The following is a 14,501-nucleotide window of genomic DNA, read 5'->3' on the forward strand; positions in this document are numbered from 1 at the left end:
TCCCTAACTCTGCAACAATCTTCAAGAAGTCGTCTACATTCTGATCTATAGTCTGAGCATCAATCATCTTGAAAGAATAAAAGTTCAACTGCACAAAGATCCTATTTGGCAAAGAGGTTTCCATGTACAACTTATTGAGCAAAGCCCACATCTCTGCAGCTGTCTCACAATGATTTACCTTTCGCAGAACCTTGTCCCCAACATGATTTATGATTAGCGTTAGAGCTTGTTGCGATTGATCGATCTTGACTGGATCTGGAACCTCTTTAGTCTATGATAACGAGGAGTCCGATGATTCTTCTGTGGCAATCTTCTTTTCCTCTTCTTTCGTTAACGGAACTATCTTGGTCAGCTTGAAATCGGTGAGAATATTCTTTAAACCAAGAACCCCAAGCTGTGCCAAGATCCAAAACTTCCATAGCGAGAAGTCGCTATCACCATTGAACATCTTAATCTCAACTCGCGCCGCCGCTACCGCCATCGATTGGATCTAGAAGAAGAACATACGCTCTGATACCACTTTGTTAGGATTCACACCTGAAAGTAACTCCGAACACTTTTCTAAACCTAATCAAATTCAGCTCAAGAACTTTGTAAAGTAAAGAACAAGAAACGCGAGGCACAATTGTTAACCCAGTTCAGTGCAATCGATGTGATTACACCTACGTCTGGGGCCGAATCAATCCAGAAAATTCACTATGTGAGAAAAGGTTACAGCTCATAACCGAGCTTTACAACAATGGTGGATCTCTCTTTCTAACTCCTTAATTTCCGGTTTAGAACCAAACCATCATCAATCCAGAATTGAATCAGAACTAACAATCTCAACACTCTGCATAATCACAAGTTACAAGCAAGTGGTCTCTATGTTCCGTATAAGATGAACATAAACAGCAAAGGGTAGAGACATTTAGGCCCCAAGAAGCTAATCTCTGCCTTGTTGGAAGCCTGTTTAAGTGGGAGACCCACATGTTAAAAGCGTGCTTAGGGACACCTTTAAACCAAACAATCTTAGACCATGATTTTACAGCTTGCCTAGGCCTTAGAGCCTCCCAAGTTCTTGAGGAAGAATAGCCATTGCAGGGAAGACCATCTACAATCCAGCAATAAGAATCCGCACGACTAGACTGACTTGGCACTAGAATCGTAGTTAGATGAGCATGAAGTGAAACCTCCGTATCCGGTCTTGGTGGTGGGAGCCTCCATTCGCTGCCCTCACAAGCATCAGCCACACTACTATTTGGGGAATCATAGTTTCCTCGGCCCATCACTTCCAATTATATATCTTTTAGATTTTGAAGTTTTTCGTATTTTCATGTTACAAATTAAGATCTTCAAATTCCGTTCTTCATTTTCAGGATCTTTAAAAACTCTCTAAAAGTTCTTCAAAAAATTTGTACATTATTTTTTGAAATCAAATCATGAAATCAATTCTTGCATTGATACTTGAACAATTGAACCTCAACAAACCAAGACGAACTATAATTTGTGAGTATATATTTTGGTTAAGCTTTTCTTCGATCCAAACGGTTAGAGTTTGGTGTTAACCTAATAAATTTACAATTATCTTATTTGTCACTCAATTATTAAGTTGATTATTGTTGCTAATTTGGTACCATTTATTGTTTTATTCACGAATTACAACAATTAACGTCCCATTAGCAGTTTATAGTTTATTTATTACAGGTTTTGATCATCATACCATTGTAAGCTAAATAGAGAATAAATTAATTGTATATACTATTATTATATATACTAGATTAGGATCTGTGCGCTAGAGCATGAGTTGAAATTTATTTTATTTATATTGCATTTTTTATATAAAATATAATTTATGTTATTGTTTAAAAATGCTTTTTGGACAATATGTGGTTGTCTGTAACCGTATCCGTGTTTCTATATGGTTAAAATCTAGTGATTAAAATTAATCCCAACTCTAGCACTTTGGTGACTGAAAATTTTTCAATGATTTTCCAATTCCCTTTCGTGAGAACTTTCTTAAATTTCGTAATATCCTCCTTTTTTACTCCTGCTTGGATTTTGTTACCCTGTAAAAAAAAAGTATAATCCGAAATCACTTATAATCGCGGAAGCCAAATTCCTACATTCGTAGGAGCCAAGACTCGATCTCATATGTAATGGTGCCTTCTACAAATGGACTTACCTTCTGTCACTGCACCAAATTACTTCACAAAATAATTAATTTTATAGTCTATATTATATAGTCTACAAAAATTGTGGTGTACTAAGGCAAACGAAATGAATTATTAAAAAGGCGTAAAAAACAAAACGCCAACTCGCCTGGTGGATGGAAGAAGCAAATCTTTGAGTGGGTTTTTTATTCAAGAAAATGTAATTAGAATCTATATTTAAAAAAAAAAACTCAATTTGAAGATATGGTGGAACTGGAACGTTACAAAATAAAATAAAAAATGCTAAAAATATTCAAGTGGGATAACATAATTTAACTGACAATAAGTTCATGTTTCCACTAACATTTTTTATGGAACAAAAAAACGCACTATTTGCTAACCATAACGCACTAATCTCTTCTCAAAAAAGGTTAACCATAATACTCTTAAACTCTTTAAAAAAAAAAAAAATTAATTGAATACTCCTAAGTCCTAACTAACCCAAAATTAATCTTTTAAACCAAAGTCAAAAAAGTTACAAATTAGTACTAAACTTAATAATTATGAAAAAAACTCAGTTACAACATACATGTCTTGCAAAACTTCCTAAAACAAGTAATTAAATAAATTATACTAAAAAAGAACCGTTCATTAGTCAAATAAAATATTAATTAACGTCACGGTAATGCCGTTTCTTAACTTAATTTAATTAGGTTACACATATTCTTAAGTACTTCCACCACTCAAAAAGATCATAAATCTTTCTCTCTCTCTCTCTGTCTCTCTCAACCCCCATGGATCGCTGCCAAGAACAGAAACCCTAATTTCTCACCTATCTTCTTGATTTTGTTTATGAAGCCGGCACCACCGTCGCCGGTCTCAATTTCTCCGGTATGTTTTGTGTCCTTGACCTCTCTATCTTATCTCTTCTGTTCTTCTGTTCTGTTTTTTTTTTTGTTTTCCATTTTTGGTTGTTGCTGGTTCCACACGTGTTCTTCGCAGCTTTATTTTTAGTTATCTTTTTTGTTTTTAATAATATAAATTTCGTTTTCGCGTTTCTATTAATCGTAAGATTTTTCCGGTTTTTGTGGAGTTGTTTCAATTCCGTTATTGCATAGTTTTTTCCATCTTTGCATAAAAATTTCTGTTTTTTTTTTTCTTTTGTTTTCTGGGTTAAGATCATATCAAGGTAATAATTTCTATTAATCAATATTGTAGTTATGATTCATTTGTTCTGTTTTTTATAATAATTTCTGGGTAAATTTTGCAGTTTAGAGAGTTTGGGTCAGGAATCAATGGATGTGACAGATCTTGAAGAGAATCTATTCGCGGCTAGCGATGCTAAGGTTCGGTTACAAATTTGTATTGTTTTAGAATCTGATTTAAATCATCATATGAGTCTTTTTCTTGAGCTAGGGCTGAATTTTGCATAATTCGAATTGTAAATTGGGGTTTAATCTTTAAAGAAATAGTTTTTCTATCATCTGAGTTCAATATCTCAAGAGGGTTGTGTTTTTTTTTTTTTTTTTTATGTTATATGAATATGATTGTCTTGTTGTCATGAAGCTAATGTTTTATGGAAACACGCAGTTACATGGAGATATGTGTAAAGAACTATCTGGAGTTCTATGCAAAATACTATCAATCTTTCCGTCTTTGGAAGGAGCAAGACCTCGGAGTAAATCAGGGATTCAAGCCTTATGCTCTTTGCATATTGCACTTGAGAAGGCAAAGAATATTCTTCAGCACTGTTCTGAGTGTAGTAAACTTTACTTGGTCTGTCTTCATACCCCTTTCTCTCTTTGGACGAGTTTTACGCTTTCTCTTTTTTGTGTGTTGTCCGTCTTTAATTTTCTCGTTTTCTTCAATCGCAACAGGCCATAACAGGGGATGCTGTTCTTTTAAAATTTGAGAAAGCAAAGATTGCTCTCATCGATGGTCTTAAACGTGTAGAAGACATTGTTCCTAGCTCTATTGGGTCACAGGTATTGTTGATTACTCAGTTCTCTGCACATTGTCTCATTTGTGATGATTAAGACTAGTTCACTTGTTTCTTGATAAGTATGTTCTTCAGGGTTCATAATATTCCCTAAATAAGTCTTAATGGTTTTTGTTTTTTTGGCTTCAGATTTTGGAAATTGTTGGTGAACTAGAGAACACCAGGTTCATGCTTGATCCATCAGAGAAGGAAGTTGGTGATCAGATTATTGCATTGCTCCAACAAGGGAAGAAATTTGACAACTGTAATGACAACACCGAGCTTGAAACTTTCCACCGCGCAGCTACTAGACTCAGTATCACTTCTTCTAGAGTGGCTCTAGCGGAAAGAAGAGCTCTAAAGAAACTCGTTGACAGGGCACGCGCAGAAGAAGACAAGCGTAAGGAATCAATTGTGGCTTATCTTTTGCATCTTATGAGAAAATGCTCAAAGCTATTCAGAAGTGAGATTTCGGATGAGAATGACTCTCAGAGTTCAAATCCATGCTCTCCTACTGAGGATTATGGGAGTGTTCATGGGTTTGGCCGCCAGCTATCTAGGTTTGGTTCTATGAACGACAAGCCCATGAACGGCGTAAAATCAGGACAGATGCCTGTTCCACCTGAAGAACTGAGATGCCCCATATCTTTGCAACTTATGTGTGATCCTGTCATTATTGCTTCAGGGCAGACATATGAACGGGTCTGTATTGAGAAGTGGTTCAGTGATGGGCATAATACTTGCCCAAAGACTCAACAGCAACTCCCACATCTCTCCTTAACTCCCAATAACTGTGTTAAAGGTCTTATTGCGAGCTGGTGTGAACAGAATGGAACTCAGATCCCTAGTGGACCGCCGGAATCTCAAGACCTTGACTACTGGAGACTGGCTCTCTCTGACTCTGAGTCCACCAAGTCAAAGTCAGTCAATAGTATAAGCTCGTGTAAGTTGACGGGCATAAAAATTGTTCCTTTGGAGGAGAATGATACTACTGTAGTCGAACGACAGAACACAGAAGAAAGTTTTGTGTCTGATGATGATGATGAGGATTCTGATGTAAATGTACTTGAGAGGTATCAAGATTTATTGGCTGTCTTAAACGAGGAGAAGGACTTGGATAAAAAAGGCAAGGTTGTAGAAAAGATCAGGCTATTGCTTAAGGATGATGAAGAGGCCAGGATCTTCATGGGAGCCAACGGGTTTGTCGAAGCGTTGTTGCGGTTTCTAGAATCAGCTGTGGATGAAAAAAATGTGGCAGCACAGGATAGAGGAGCTATGGCTCTATTCAATTTAGCCGTCAACAATAACAGGTTAGTACCTCCTGTTCTGTTAATGTTGGTAATACAATAACAGATTTGTGACTTTCACATTACTTTTTGTGTTCTTCGTTTCCATGGCCTGCAGGAACAAAGAGTTAATGTTAACTTCTGGGGTGATTCCACTGCTGGAGAAGATGATCTCTTCTTCTGAATCCCAAGGTTCAGCAACCGCGCTTTATCTTAATCTTTCCTGTCTCGATGAAGCAAAGTCCGTGATAGGTGCAAGCCAAGCTGTGCCTTTCCTTGTGCAGCTTCTTCAGGGAACAACCGAAAACCAATGCAAGCTCGATGCTCTTCATGCCCTCTACAACCTTTCCACATATTCCCCTAATATCTCTGCTCTCCTTTCATCTAACATCATCAAGAGCCTCCAAGGCCTTCTCGCATCAACAGGTGAAAATTTGTGGATAGAGAAGTCACTAGCCGTACTGCTAAATCTAGCTTCGAGCCAAGAGGGCAAAGATGAAGCTGTATCATCACAGGGCATGATCAGCAGTCTAGCAACTGTGCTAGACATGGGTGACACGGCAGAACAGGAGCAAGCTGTTTCATGCCTTTTGATTCTATGCAACGGAAGGGAGTCTTGTATCCAAATGGTGCTACAAGAAGGTGTGATACCATCATTAGTGTCAATCTCAGTGAACGGGAGTGCGCGAGGCAGAGAGAAGTCTCAGAAGCTTCTAATGTTGTTTAGGGAACAACGGCAGCAACGGGACCAGCCATCTCCAAGCAGAGATGAGTCACCACAAAAGGAACCTCCCCGGAAATCTCTCTCAGCACCGATGTCTCTCCATGGATCAACAACTCCTGCCTCACCTTCAGTTGAAGGTTTTGAACCGAGAGTCTTGTCGAAATCCATGTCGAGAAGAAAGTCGTTGGCTAGACCATTCAGCTTCTTCTGGAAGAAAAGTTACTCGATTCGCCAGTGAGAAAGAAGAAAAATATCACATATTCAAACAACCTTTGTATGTAAAAGCTTTGTTTTTCTTTTTCTTTTCTTACAAGTTACAAAAGTTATATCATAGAGAAAGAAGATACGTATAGGCCTTATTGTGATTATACTCGATTTTTGCTGTTACTATGTATATCAAGTAAATATAAATAAAACAAAACCCCAATTTTAACATCATTACACAAGCCTCTTCAAATCACTTATTAACATTCTAGCTTCAAATCCCACCAAAGACAAAACTGTTCACTAGAGTTAATCATTGGATCTTCAACTTAGGTTACATAGAATATGATATATACAAAAGTAATGAATACAAGAAGTTGCGATAGAGAATGAACATATAGTACTCTAATGGCTTGTGCTAATGCGTCATTGTGTGTCAGGTGGAGTAGGAATCAGAACGCGAGAAGGTGAGCGAATCAGCGCTTCTACTACTTCGTTTGATGGGATTCTGAATCCAACCAGTCTCAAACAGTTCCAAAATGGGATCACCGCGGCTGCTGTTGCTACGACCAGTGCTTCCACCGCCTTCTTCACCGCTGCTTCCTCTCTGCAACGCCTCCTTGTACGTCGCTTTCTTCCCCTCAGCCCACAGGTTCTCCTTCTCGTCTTCTTCTTCTTCTTGTGAGACTGATCCTGATCTGCTAAAACTCCTATCCACCGTGATCTCTTTCTCCATGGTCCCTTTGTTCTTATCTCTCCAACGTCCCAACACATTCACCAACAAACCAAGCCAAGAAATGAGATGAACCAGCACCAAATCTAGCCACACAACTCTGTTCATCGAACCAGGAAGTATCTTCAAGAATCCATCGAATCTCTCAGGGAGAGTCTCAACAACGATGAGCAAATCGGAGATCTTAGCGAACACGAAACTGGAAGAAGGGAAGTAAGTCTCGACAGCATCTTGAAACGCGAGAATGTGATCGTCGAATACAGAGAGAACCGCGAGGAGATGACGATGAAACGGACTTGTCAACGAAACGAAGAAGATAACGAATGCGAACAGTCTCTGCAAAAACCAAGACGGTAGATTCTTGTTCTTCTTTAAAGTTTGGTTTCTTGTGTAAACAACACGAGCCATGAATACTAACACACCGCCGCATGTCTCAAGAGGACGACGTCGTGGCCTTCTTCTCGCTGATTGCTCCTGTCAAACACACAATACCAAAAAGATAAACCAAACATACATATGGCTATATTATCAAGATTAGGAGGAACAGAGCAAAATTTGCATACCATTTTATGAGGAATGCTTCTTTTTTTCTCGCCCGTAAATTTTTTCCCGGAAAATTGATTGAGCAACTTTGAGAAAATTTAGTTAGTTTTGAGGGTTTTTATACGTAGTCAGAGGAAAGTGATCGGTTAATCTTGATTTCAGGTATGCAATTTTTTTTTTGAACGAGCGGTTACGCTTTTTTTTGTTTTTTTCCTTTCTTTCGACTTTGGGAATCTTATATATGAGAAGGTTTTTTCTAACTTTGTCTGCCAATACGACACTTGGCGCTCTATATTTGTGACACATGTCTTTCTCACTAATCATAAATTAAACATTTTTTACATACTTTATTTTATTTATATCTTATATGGTGTATAGTTTGCTTTAAAAAAAAATCACATTGTTACAAAAATATCTTTCTTCCAACTTTTTAGTATTAACATATAATATATTTCTTAATGAAAGCATACATCATACTCCCTCCGTTTCACAAAGAGTGTCACTCTGACACTTTTCACACAAATTAAGAAAACACTTAAATATACATATATGCCCTTATTTAATAAGTTTTTAATAGACTATTTTAGTTATAATTAAGGGTAAAACAAGGAAATCTAAGATAAAAGATGCATTGGAACTATAAAATAATGCATTGGAATTGTAAAGTGACAGTCTTTGTGAAACAAAGAAAAATCTCCATAATGACACTCTTTGTGAAACGGAGGGAGTATAACTTAAATATAAAACTACTGATCAAACCAATTAAAACAAAAAATAGTTTTCATACTTTTAAAGTAAAAATTGAAACCAAGTTCATTTATGATTGACTAATTTTAAAATATAGAATATGTACTAATATATTTTAAAAAATCACATTGTATTCAATAATCATATATATTGTATTAAAGACAAAACTCAGATAAAAATGAAACTACTGATCAAACCAATTAAAACAAAAAAGTTTTCATACTTTTAAAATAAAAGTTGAAGCCAAATTAATTCATGACAGACTAATTTAAAAATATAAAATATGTTCTAATATATTTAAAAAATCACATTGTATCCAATAATCATATATATTGTATTAAAGACAAAACTCAAATATAATTTAATTATATTTAATATTATATAAGTTACAGTTTGACTGTCTTTAAAACATATGTACTAAAAGAAAATAAAAATAACATAATTGCTTAATCACTCCATGAAATAATAGGAAACAATAGTTTCACAAAATAATTTAATGGTAATTATAATATTTATTTTAAAATGATTAGAAAATAGATATAATATATCGAATCTAAAAAACATTAAATTTGACACATTTTTCTTTTCATGAATTTTAAACAAAATTTAATGTGAGATATGGTATAAGTTATTTCATAAATATTTATGACATGAGCCATATTTTAATATGCATTATTCCAATTTTTTTATATTAAGGGTGATTACAAGATTAGAGAGTAAACATTGGAGCATATGATAAATCATGAGTACACTTATTAAATATTCAAAATAATCATTGGTGATTTTTCTGTTACCTTGTAAAACATATTGTCTAGATTCATAATCTCATTAGTATAGTACAAAATTCAGGTTTTAGAATTTTAGTTTATTGATTGGATGAATTTGAGTTGGTCTGATTTTTTTCCTCACATATCTTATTTTAAAATCATCAAAATCTGATAGAAAAGTCAACATATAGATATTATAAGTTTTTATATAGTTAATTAAAAAAAGCATTTAGATGTAAGTTAAAATAGTTTAGAAATGTAGTTATGTCAGAAAAATAATTGGAATGTATCTATTGTTTATATCAATTTTTCTAATTTTGTCTTCCCTTCCATCTACACCAATTGACATGTTGGAGAGTTCGTTTTTTTTTACAATTAAAAGAACATAATGAATAAGAATAGACACAAGGACCGAGAAATAACATCATCATAGAAGTACAGCACATTCTAAGCATTCATATAAAGTTTCTAATTCACAAGATATTTGTTAGGAGGCTAACTGAAGAAAATCAAAACGTAGCAACATATGGGAGTCAAAAAGAAAATCAAATATCAAGATTGAGTTAAAGAATATATAGAGTTGTAAAACCACTCGCAAAAAGATAAATATTTATCAATTAATTTTCTTTACGATCATATAAGTCTTGATCGCATCCATATATTACAGCTTTGGAAAAGATGTAGGGAAAGATGAGATTTAGTTGGTAATATTTGTAAACAATTTTCAATACTCAATTTTCGTTTCGAATGTCTGATATATGGTCTCTACACAAATCTCATGTGTGCTAAAACTATCTCCAATATATATTCTATTTTTTACTCTAAAATAGAGCATACAAGTTTTTTCAATATGTAAATGGAGTTAGTGTAAAAAATTAAAGTTGCATATAGAGTAATCCTACCAATTACTCTATAGGGTTATAGCAAATGATACTATATAACAGAGTTTTGACTTTAAAATAGAATGGGGTTGGAGATGCTCTAAGAACCTAACAATTTATCACAAAACAGTAAAATCCAAAACAACAAAACTTTGAGGGATTTAATTACTTCCACTAAAAAAATTTCCGATATGTTTTGTTTATTTTATTTTGCATCCAAACATTACAAACCATATATAAAAAGGAACAAATATTAATTTTAAAAAAAAAATCATATAAAAAAATACGTTTCTAAATTTAAAATATATCGTAATTAATAAAAATAAAATTAAATATATCTCGCGCATCGCGCGAGCCTATTTCTAGTATATATATATACTAGATGCTCAATCGTGGGATCCCACCGAAACCTTGTCTATGTATATATATATTATTAGACATGTATTGAATATAAACTTATTTCTGAAAAATAGTTTATACATAACTAAATCAAACCTTAAATGTTGAAAACCAAGTATCTCTATAGTATTGCGGCACTTTTCCCCAGCTATACCACGCTCCTTTGAAGTTCCCTTCAATGATTTTCCTAACACGAGTTGATACTTCGGTGTTGTTTTTGAACCTGTTGCATGTGTATTAATTAATTCACATTTTACTTTGTTACATTAAACGGTGTCTGAAACAAAAAAAATGGAAGAACAATACTATATAGCTCCATTTCTTCGAGCCGGATCAAGCACTCGAACATCACGTTGCACATGTAAATTTTTTCCATCTGCTCAACTGGTTCAACGATTGCAGCTGGGGGATTCAAAATTCTAGGAAGCAAAGTTCTTTGAAAACCAGCAGCTTGAGAACTCGATGATTGTCCATACGAACGACCACCAATGTTGATTGGTGGGCGCATCTGTAATTAGCAAAGAGAAATAAGATATGAAAATTAATCTAGAGGATCAATATCTACACAATTCAAACCTTGAAATCGAACAATATATAACAAATCCAATCAATTTAGAAGAAATCAAACACTTTATAACAAAACCAAGAGATCTAGAGGATCGGGAAGAGAGTATCTACAAAATTCAAACCTTGAAATCGAAGGTAGTGGAAGAGCTAACTACAGCGGGATCAGGAAGGGAGAACTGACAAGAGAGGAGGTTAAAAAAGAAGGCATATGGTGTAGTTAAAACTCATGACATGTTTACTTTAGTTAGTGCTAGTAAGGAGAGATGAACCATTGATGTGTGTGCATGCTCTCGATTCGGATGGTCAACGTACTTAGCCATTGTGAATGGATGTGTGTGGTATGCTCGATTCAGATGGTCAACGTAGCTGAGAGTTGTTTGAAAACTTTTTGTAAACAATTCTGAACAAAAGGGATCTTTAGGAGGTTGGTTTTAAAAGTAAAAATCAGTCTAATAAAACTTGGTGAACAAATTCATACGCGGTGAAAATTTCTACTTTTTAATGCAAAGGTTTAAAATGGAGTTCAAAATTTTCTCTAGACTTGTATATGATTCTCAGATAATTGGACAAAGTTAGTATAAGATTTTATTTTAGGATCCGGACAACCTTATTTTTTTTTTGTTAAAGGTCAAACCTTGGTTTTTAAACAAATTATAAAAACAAAAGTTCTATATATAAAAATAGTCATAAAAATAAAAATATCTTTTAGTCACGAAATAATATTGTTTAGTATATGTGGAAGAGCCACCAATGTTAAACAATAATTTTTAGTCAAAAATATATTATTAGCATATATGAAAGATGCATCAATGGTAACAAAAAAGAATTGTACATTGTTTTTGTGAACCACAAAAACCAAAATGCTCTATAAATAAAGCTTGCACTTACAATCTAGAAAATCACAGAACAGATTTGTCCAATATTTATACTACTTTATAGTTGATAACTTGATATATATACTACAAGCAAAAAAATGGGTATCACAAAGACTTCAGTGACCTTTTTACTCTTGATAGTATTGGCAGCTTCTTTGTCAAGTTACAACGTTTTGGCTTCAGGTAACATTTTTATCTATATGTTGTTGTTTGCTAATATAGGTTTCATCATTTTAAAGCAAGAACATTGATATATCTATAAATCTATATATAACATGTATATGATATTCATGCATGTGTGGTGACTTTGTTATGCAGAGATCAAACCAACAGGGAGAATCGATGATATGTGTAAGACTACTTGTTCGCCAACATACGGAAATGGTAAATGTGGGGCAGACTGTAGGAAGGCTGGATTCGCATCCGGACAATGTGCTACTTCTGGCCGTTTCGCAAACAAATGTTGTTGCACCATGTGATAAAAATTTGATCTTTGTCTTTGCAATTAGCATTGATATGTGTTTTTTTGTTTTTCCATGAACCACAAATGCAATAAAAGATAACATAATTATCTTATCTTATGTCTTTCTAATCAAAGGTACTAAGTATACACTCTATATCACTCTATCCAACTATCACCATGCAAAAGTTTTATTTTAAAGAGAAATTATATATATAAAACCCCATAAATTTTATTTAGATATATGCTTGGTTTAACTTCATTTAGTTTCTAATTATTTGCCTAGCTACTAAGATGGTTTTTGAGAAATCCAAAAATTTTACTCTCTGTTATGGAAAACGATATAATAGTGTTTGATATACATATTTTAAGAAGAAATACTCTAACCATAGTGGGACTGAGACTTAAAAATAATTACACAATAATCATTGTCACATATGAAAATAATAAGTCATCCATGGATGATGATCAATTTAAATAGGAGACAACAAAAGCAATTAATTATTTGCAGCTATGTGGTTTCAATATAATCAAGGTTTAATTAGAGTAAATTAAGAGTGTGGCAATGTATATATATGTATGCTCGATTCTAATAGAGTTGATTGATCTTTTATTTTTGTCACAAGAGTTGACTGATCTATACAAGGCTTTTCTTATTCGTAAATGCTATGGAGGAAGTAATTACGAGAATCTGCTTATATTAAAATATATGAAGCATTTAGCTTATGGTTATGGTTAATCAACACTCAAACTCCGATGCGTACTTTTATATATCCATCATAATGATGTTCACATTCATATAAATGTTTTGAAATCGCCTTAAGAAGATGGCATACGGTGTAGCTAAAATTCATGACATGTTTACTTTAGTTAGTGCTAGTAAGGAGAGATGAACCACTGATGTGTGTGTATGCTCTCCATTCGGATGGTTAACATACTTGAGCCATTGTCCATTGATGTGTGTGGTATTCTTGATTCGGATGGTCAACGTAGCTGAGAGTTGTTTGAAAACATTTTGTAAACAAATTTGAACAAAAGAAAACTTTAGGAGGTTGGTTTAAAAAGTAAAAATAGGTTTAATAAAACTTGGTGAACAAATTCATATGCGGTGAAAAATTCTACTTTTTAATGCAAATGTTTAAAATGGTGTTCAAAATATTCTCTAGACTTGTATATGATTCTCAGATAATTTGAAAAAATTAGTTTATGATTTTTTTCTAGGATCCAGTCAACCTTATTTCTTTTTTCTTAAAGATCAACCTTGGTTTTAAAACAAATTAAAAAAAAAAAAAAAAATTTTGTATGTAAAAATAGTCATAAAAATAAAAATATCTTCTAGTCAGGAGATAATATTCTTTAGTATATGTGGAAGAGCCACCAATGTCAAGAAATAACTTTTAGTCAAAAATATATTAGTAGCATATATGAAAGATGCATTAATGGTAACAAAAAAAAATTGTAAATTTTTTTTTGAACCACAAAAACCTAAATGCTCTATAAATAGAGCTTGCACTTACAATCTAGAAAATCATAGAACAGATTTGTCCAATATATATACTATCTTTATAGTTGATAAATTGATATATACAGTATACTACAAGCAAGAAAATGGGCATCACAAAGACTTCAGTGACCTTTTTACTCTTGATAGTATTGGCAGCTTCTTTGTCGAGTTACAACGTCTTGGCGTCAGGTAACATTTTTATCTATATGTTGTTGTTTGCTAATATAGGTTTCATCATTTGAAAGCAAGAACATTGATATATCTATAAATCTATTTATGATTGTATATGATATTCATGCATGTGTGGTGACTTTGTTATGCAGAGATCAAACCAACAGGGAGAATCGATGATATGTGCAAGACTACTTGTTCGCCAACGTACGGAAATGGTAAATGTGGGGCAGGCTGTAGGAAGGCTGGGTTCGCATCCGGACAATGTGTTACTTCTGATCGTTTCGCAAACAAATGTTGTTGCACCATGTGATCCGAAAAACCAATCTTTGTTTTTGCAGTTACAATTGATATTATGTTTTTTTTTTCCCATGATGAACCACAAATGCAATAAAAGTATAATATAATTATCTTATTTTATGTCTTTCTAATCAAAAGTACCAAGTATACACTCTATATTATTCTATCCAACTAACCCCATGCACAAGTTTTCTTTTTAAGAGAAATTATATATAAAAAAATATTATAAA

General features: G+C 33.6%; 4 protein-coding genes across 4 annotated transcripts; 3 read left to right on the forward strand and 1 right to left on the reverse strand.

Moving 5' to 3' along the window:
* Positions 1-2,708: 2,708 nt before the first annotated feature.
* On the forward strand, positions 2,709-6,558 carry LOC104787764 (U-box domain-containing protein 7). Its single transcript, XM_010513396.2, has 6 exons — positions 2,709-3,023; positions 3,403-3,478; positions 3,723-3,908; positions 4,010-4,117; positions 4,261-5,420; positions 5,515-6,558. The coding sequence occupies exons 2-6, from the start codon at positions 3,428-3,430 to the stop codon at positions 6,356-6,358; spliced, it is 2,349 nt and encodes a 782-aa protein (XP_010511698.2). The 5' UTR covers positions 2,709-3,023; positions 3,403-3,427; the 3' UTR covers positions 6,359-6,558.
* On the reverse strand, positions 6,554-7,756 carry LOC104787766 (uncharacterized). The gene is made up of 2 exons (XM_010513397.3): positions 7,621-7,756; positions 6,554-7,531 (listed from the first exon to the last, which is right to left on the reverse strand). Exons 1-2 carry the CDS (start codon positions 7,621-7,623, stop codon positions 6,761-6,763), a joined length of 774 nt encoding a protein of 257 aa, XP_010511699.1. The 5' UTR covers positions 7,624-7,756; the 3' UTR covers positions 6,554-6,760.
* A 4,125-nt stretch (positions 7,757-11,881) lies between these two features.
* Positions 11,882-12,412, forward strand: LOC109133029 (defensin-like protein 43). Its single transcript, XM_019245559.2, has 2 exons — positions 11,882-12,019; positions 12,155-12,412. Exons 1-2 carry the CDS (start codon positions 11,935-11,937, stop codon positions 12,313-12,315), a joined length of 246 nt encoding a protein of 81 aa, XP_019101104.1. The 5' UTR covers positions 11,882-11,934; the 3' UTR covers positions 12,316-12,412.
* Positions 12,413-13,853: 1,441 nt separating this feature from the next.
* On the forward strand, positions 13,854-14,386 carry LOC147944766 (defensin-like protein 43). The gene is made up of 2 exons (XM_087452825.1): positions 13,854-13,989; positions 14,124-14,386. Exons 1-2 carry the CDS (start codon positions 13,905-13,907, stop codon positions 14,282-14,284), a joined length of 246 nt encoding a protein of 81 aa, XP_087308951.1. The 5' UTR covers positions 13,854-13,904; the 3' UTR covers positions 14,285-14,386.
* The last annotated feature ends 115 nt before the right edge of the window (positions 14,387-14,501 follow it).

Source organism: Camelina sativa, chromosome 5 (genome assembly GCF_030686135.1).
Source record: "Camelina sativa cultivar CO46 ecotype springtype chromosome 5, ASM3068613v1".
In the NCBI taxonomy this organism is placed as follows: Eukaryota; Viridiplantae; Streptophyta; class Magnoliopsida; order Brassicales; family Brassicaceae; genus Camelina; species Camelina sativa.

What these genes read in the sequence shown, in the direction of transcription:
- LOC104787764 (XM_010513396.2), top strand. Translation starts at nt 3,428, where the DNA reads ATGGATGTGACAGATCTTGAAGAGAATCTATTCGCGGCTAGCGATGCT. An exon ending in TCGCGGCTAGCGATGCTAAG is followed by an intron (nt 3,479 to 3,722) that starts GTTCGGTTACAA and finishes GGAAACACGCAG; the next exon opens with TTACATGGAGATATGTGTAA. An exon ending in TTAGCCGTCAACAATAACAG is followed by an intron (nt 5,421 to 5,514) that starts GTTAGTACCTCC and finishes CATGGCCTGCAG; the next exon opens with GAACAAAGAGTTAATGTTAA.
- LOC109133029 (XM_019245559.2), top strand. Translation starts at nt 11,935, where the DNA reads ATGGGTATCACAAAGACTTCAGTGACCTTTTTACTCTTGATAGTATTG. An exon ending in TTACAACGTTTTGGCTTCAG is followed by an intron (nt 12,020 to 12,154) that starts GTAACATTTTTA and finishes TTTGTTATGCAG; the next exon opens with AGATCAAACCAACAGGGAGA.
- LOC147944766 (XM_087452825.1), top strand. Translation starts at nt 13,905, where the DNA reads ATGGGCATCACAAAGACTTCAGTGACCTTTTTACTCTTGATAGTATTG. An exon ending in TTACAACGTCTTGGCGTCAG is followed by an intron (nt 13,990 to 14,123) that starts GTAACATTTTTA and finishes TTTGTTATGCAG; the next exon opens with AGATCAAACCAACAGGGAGA.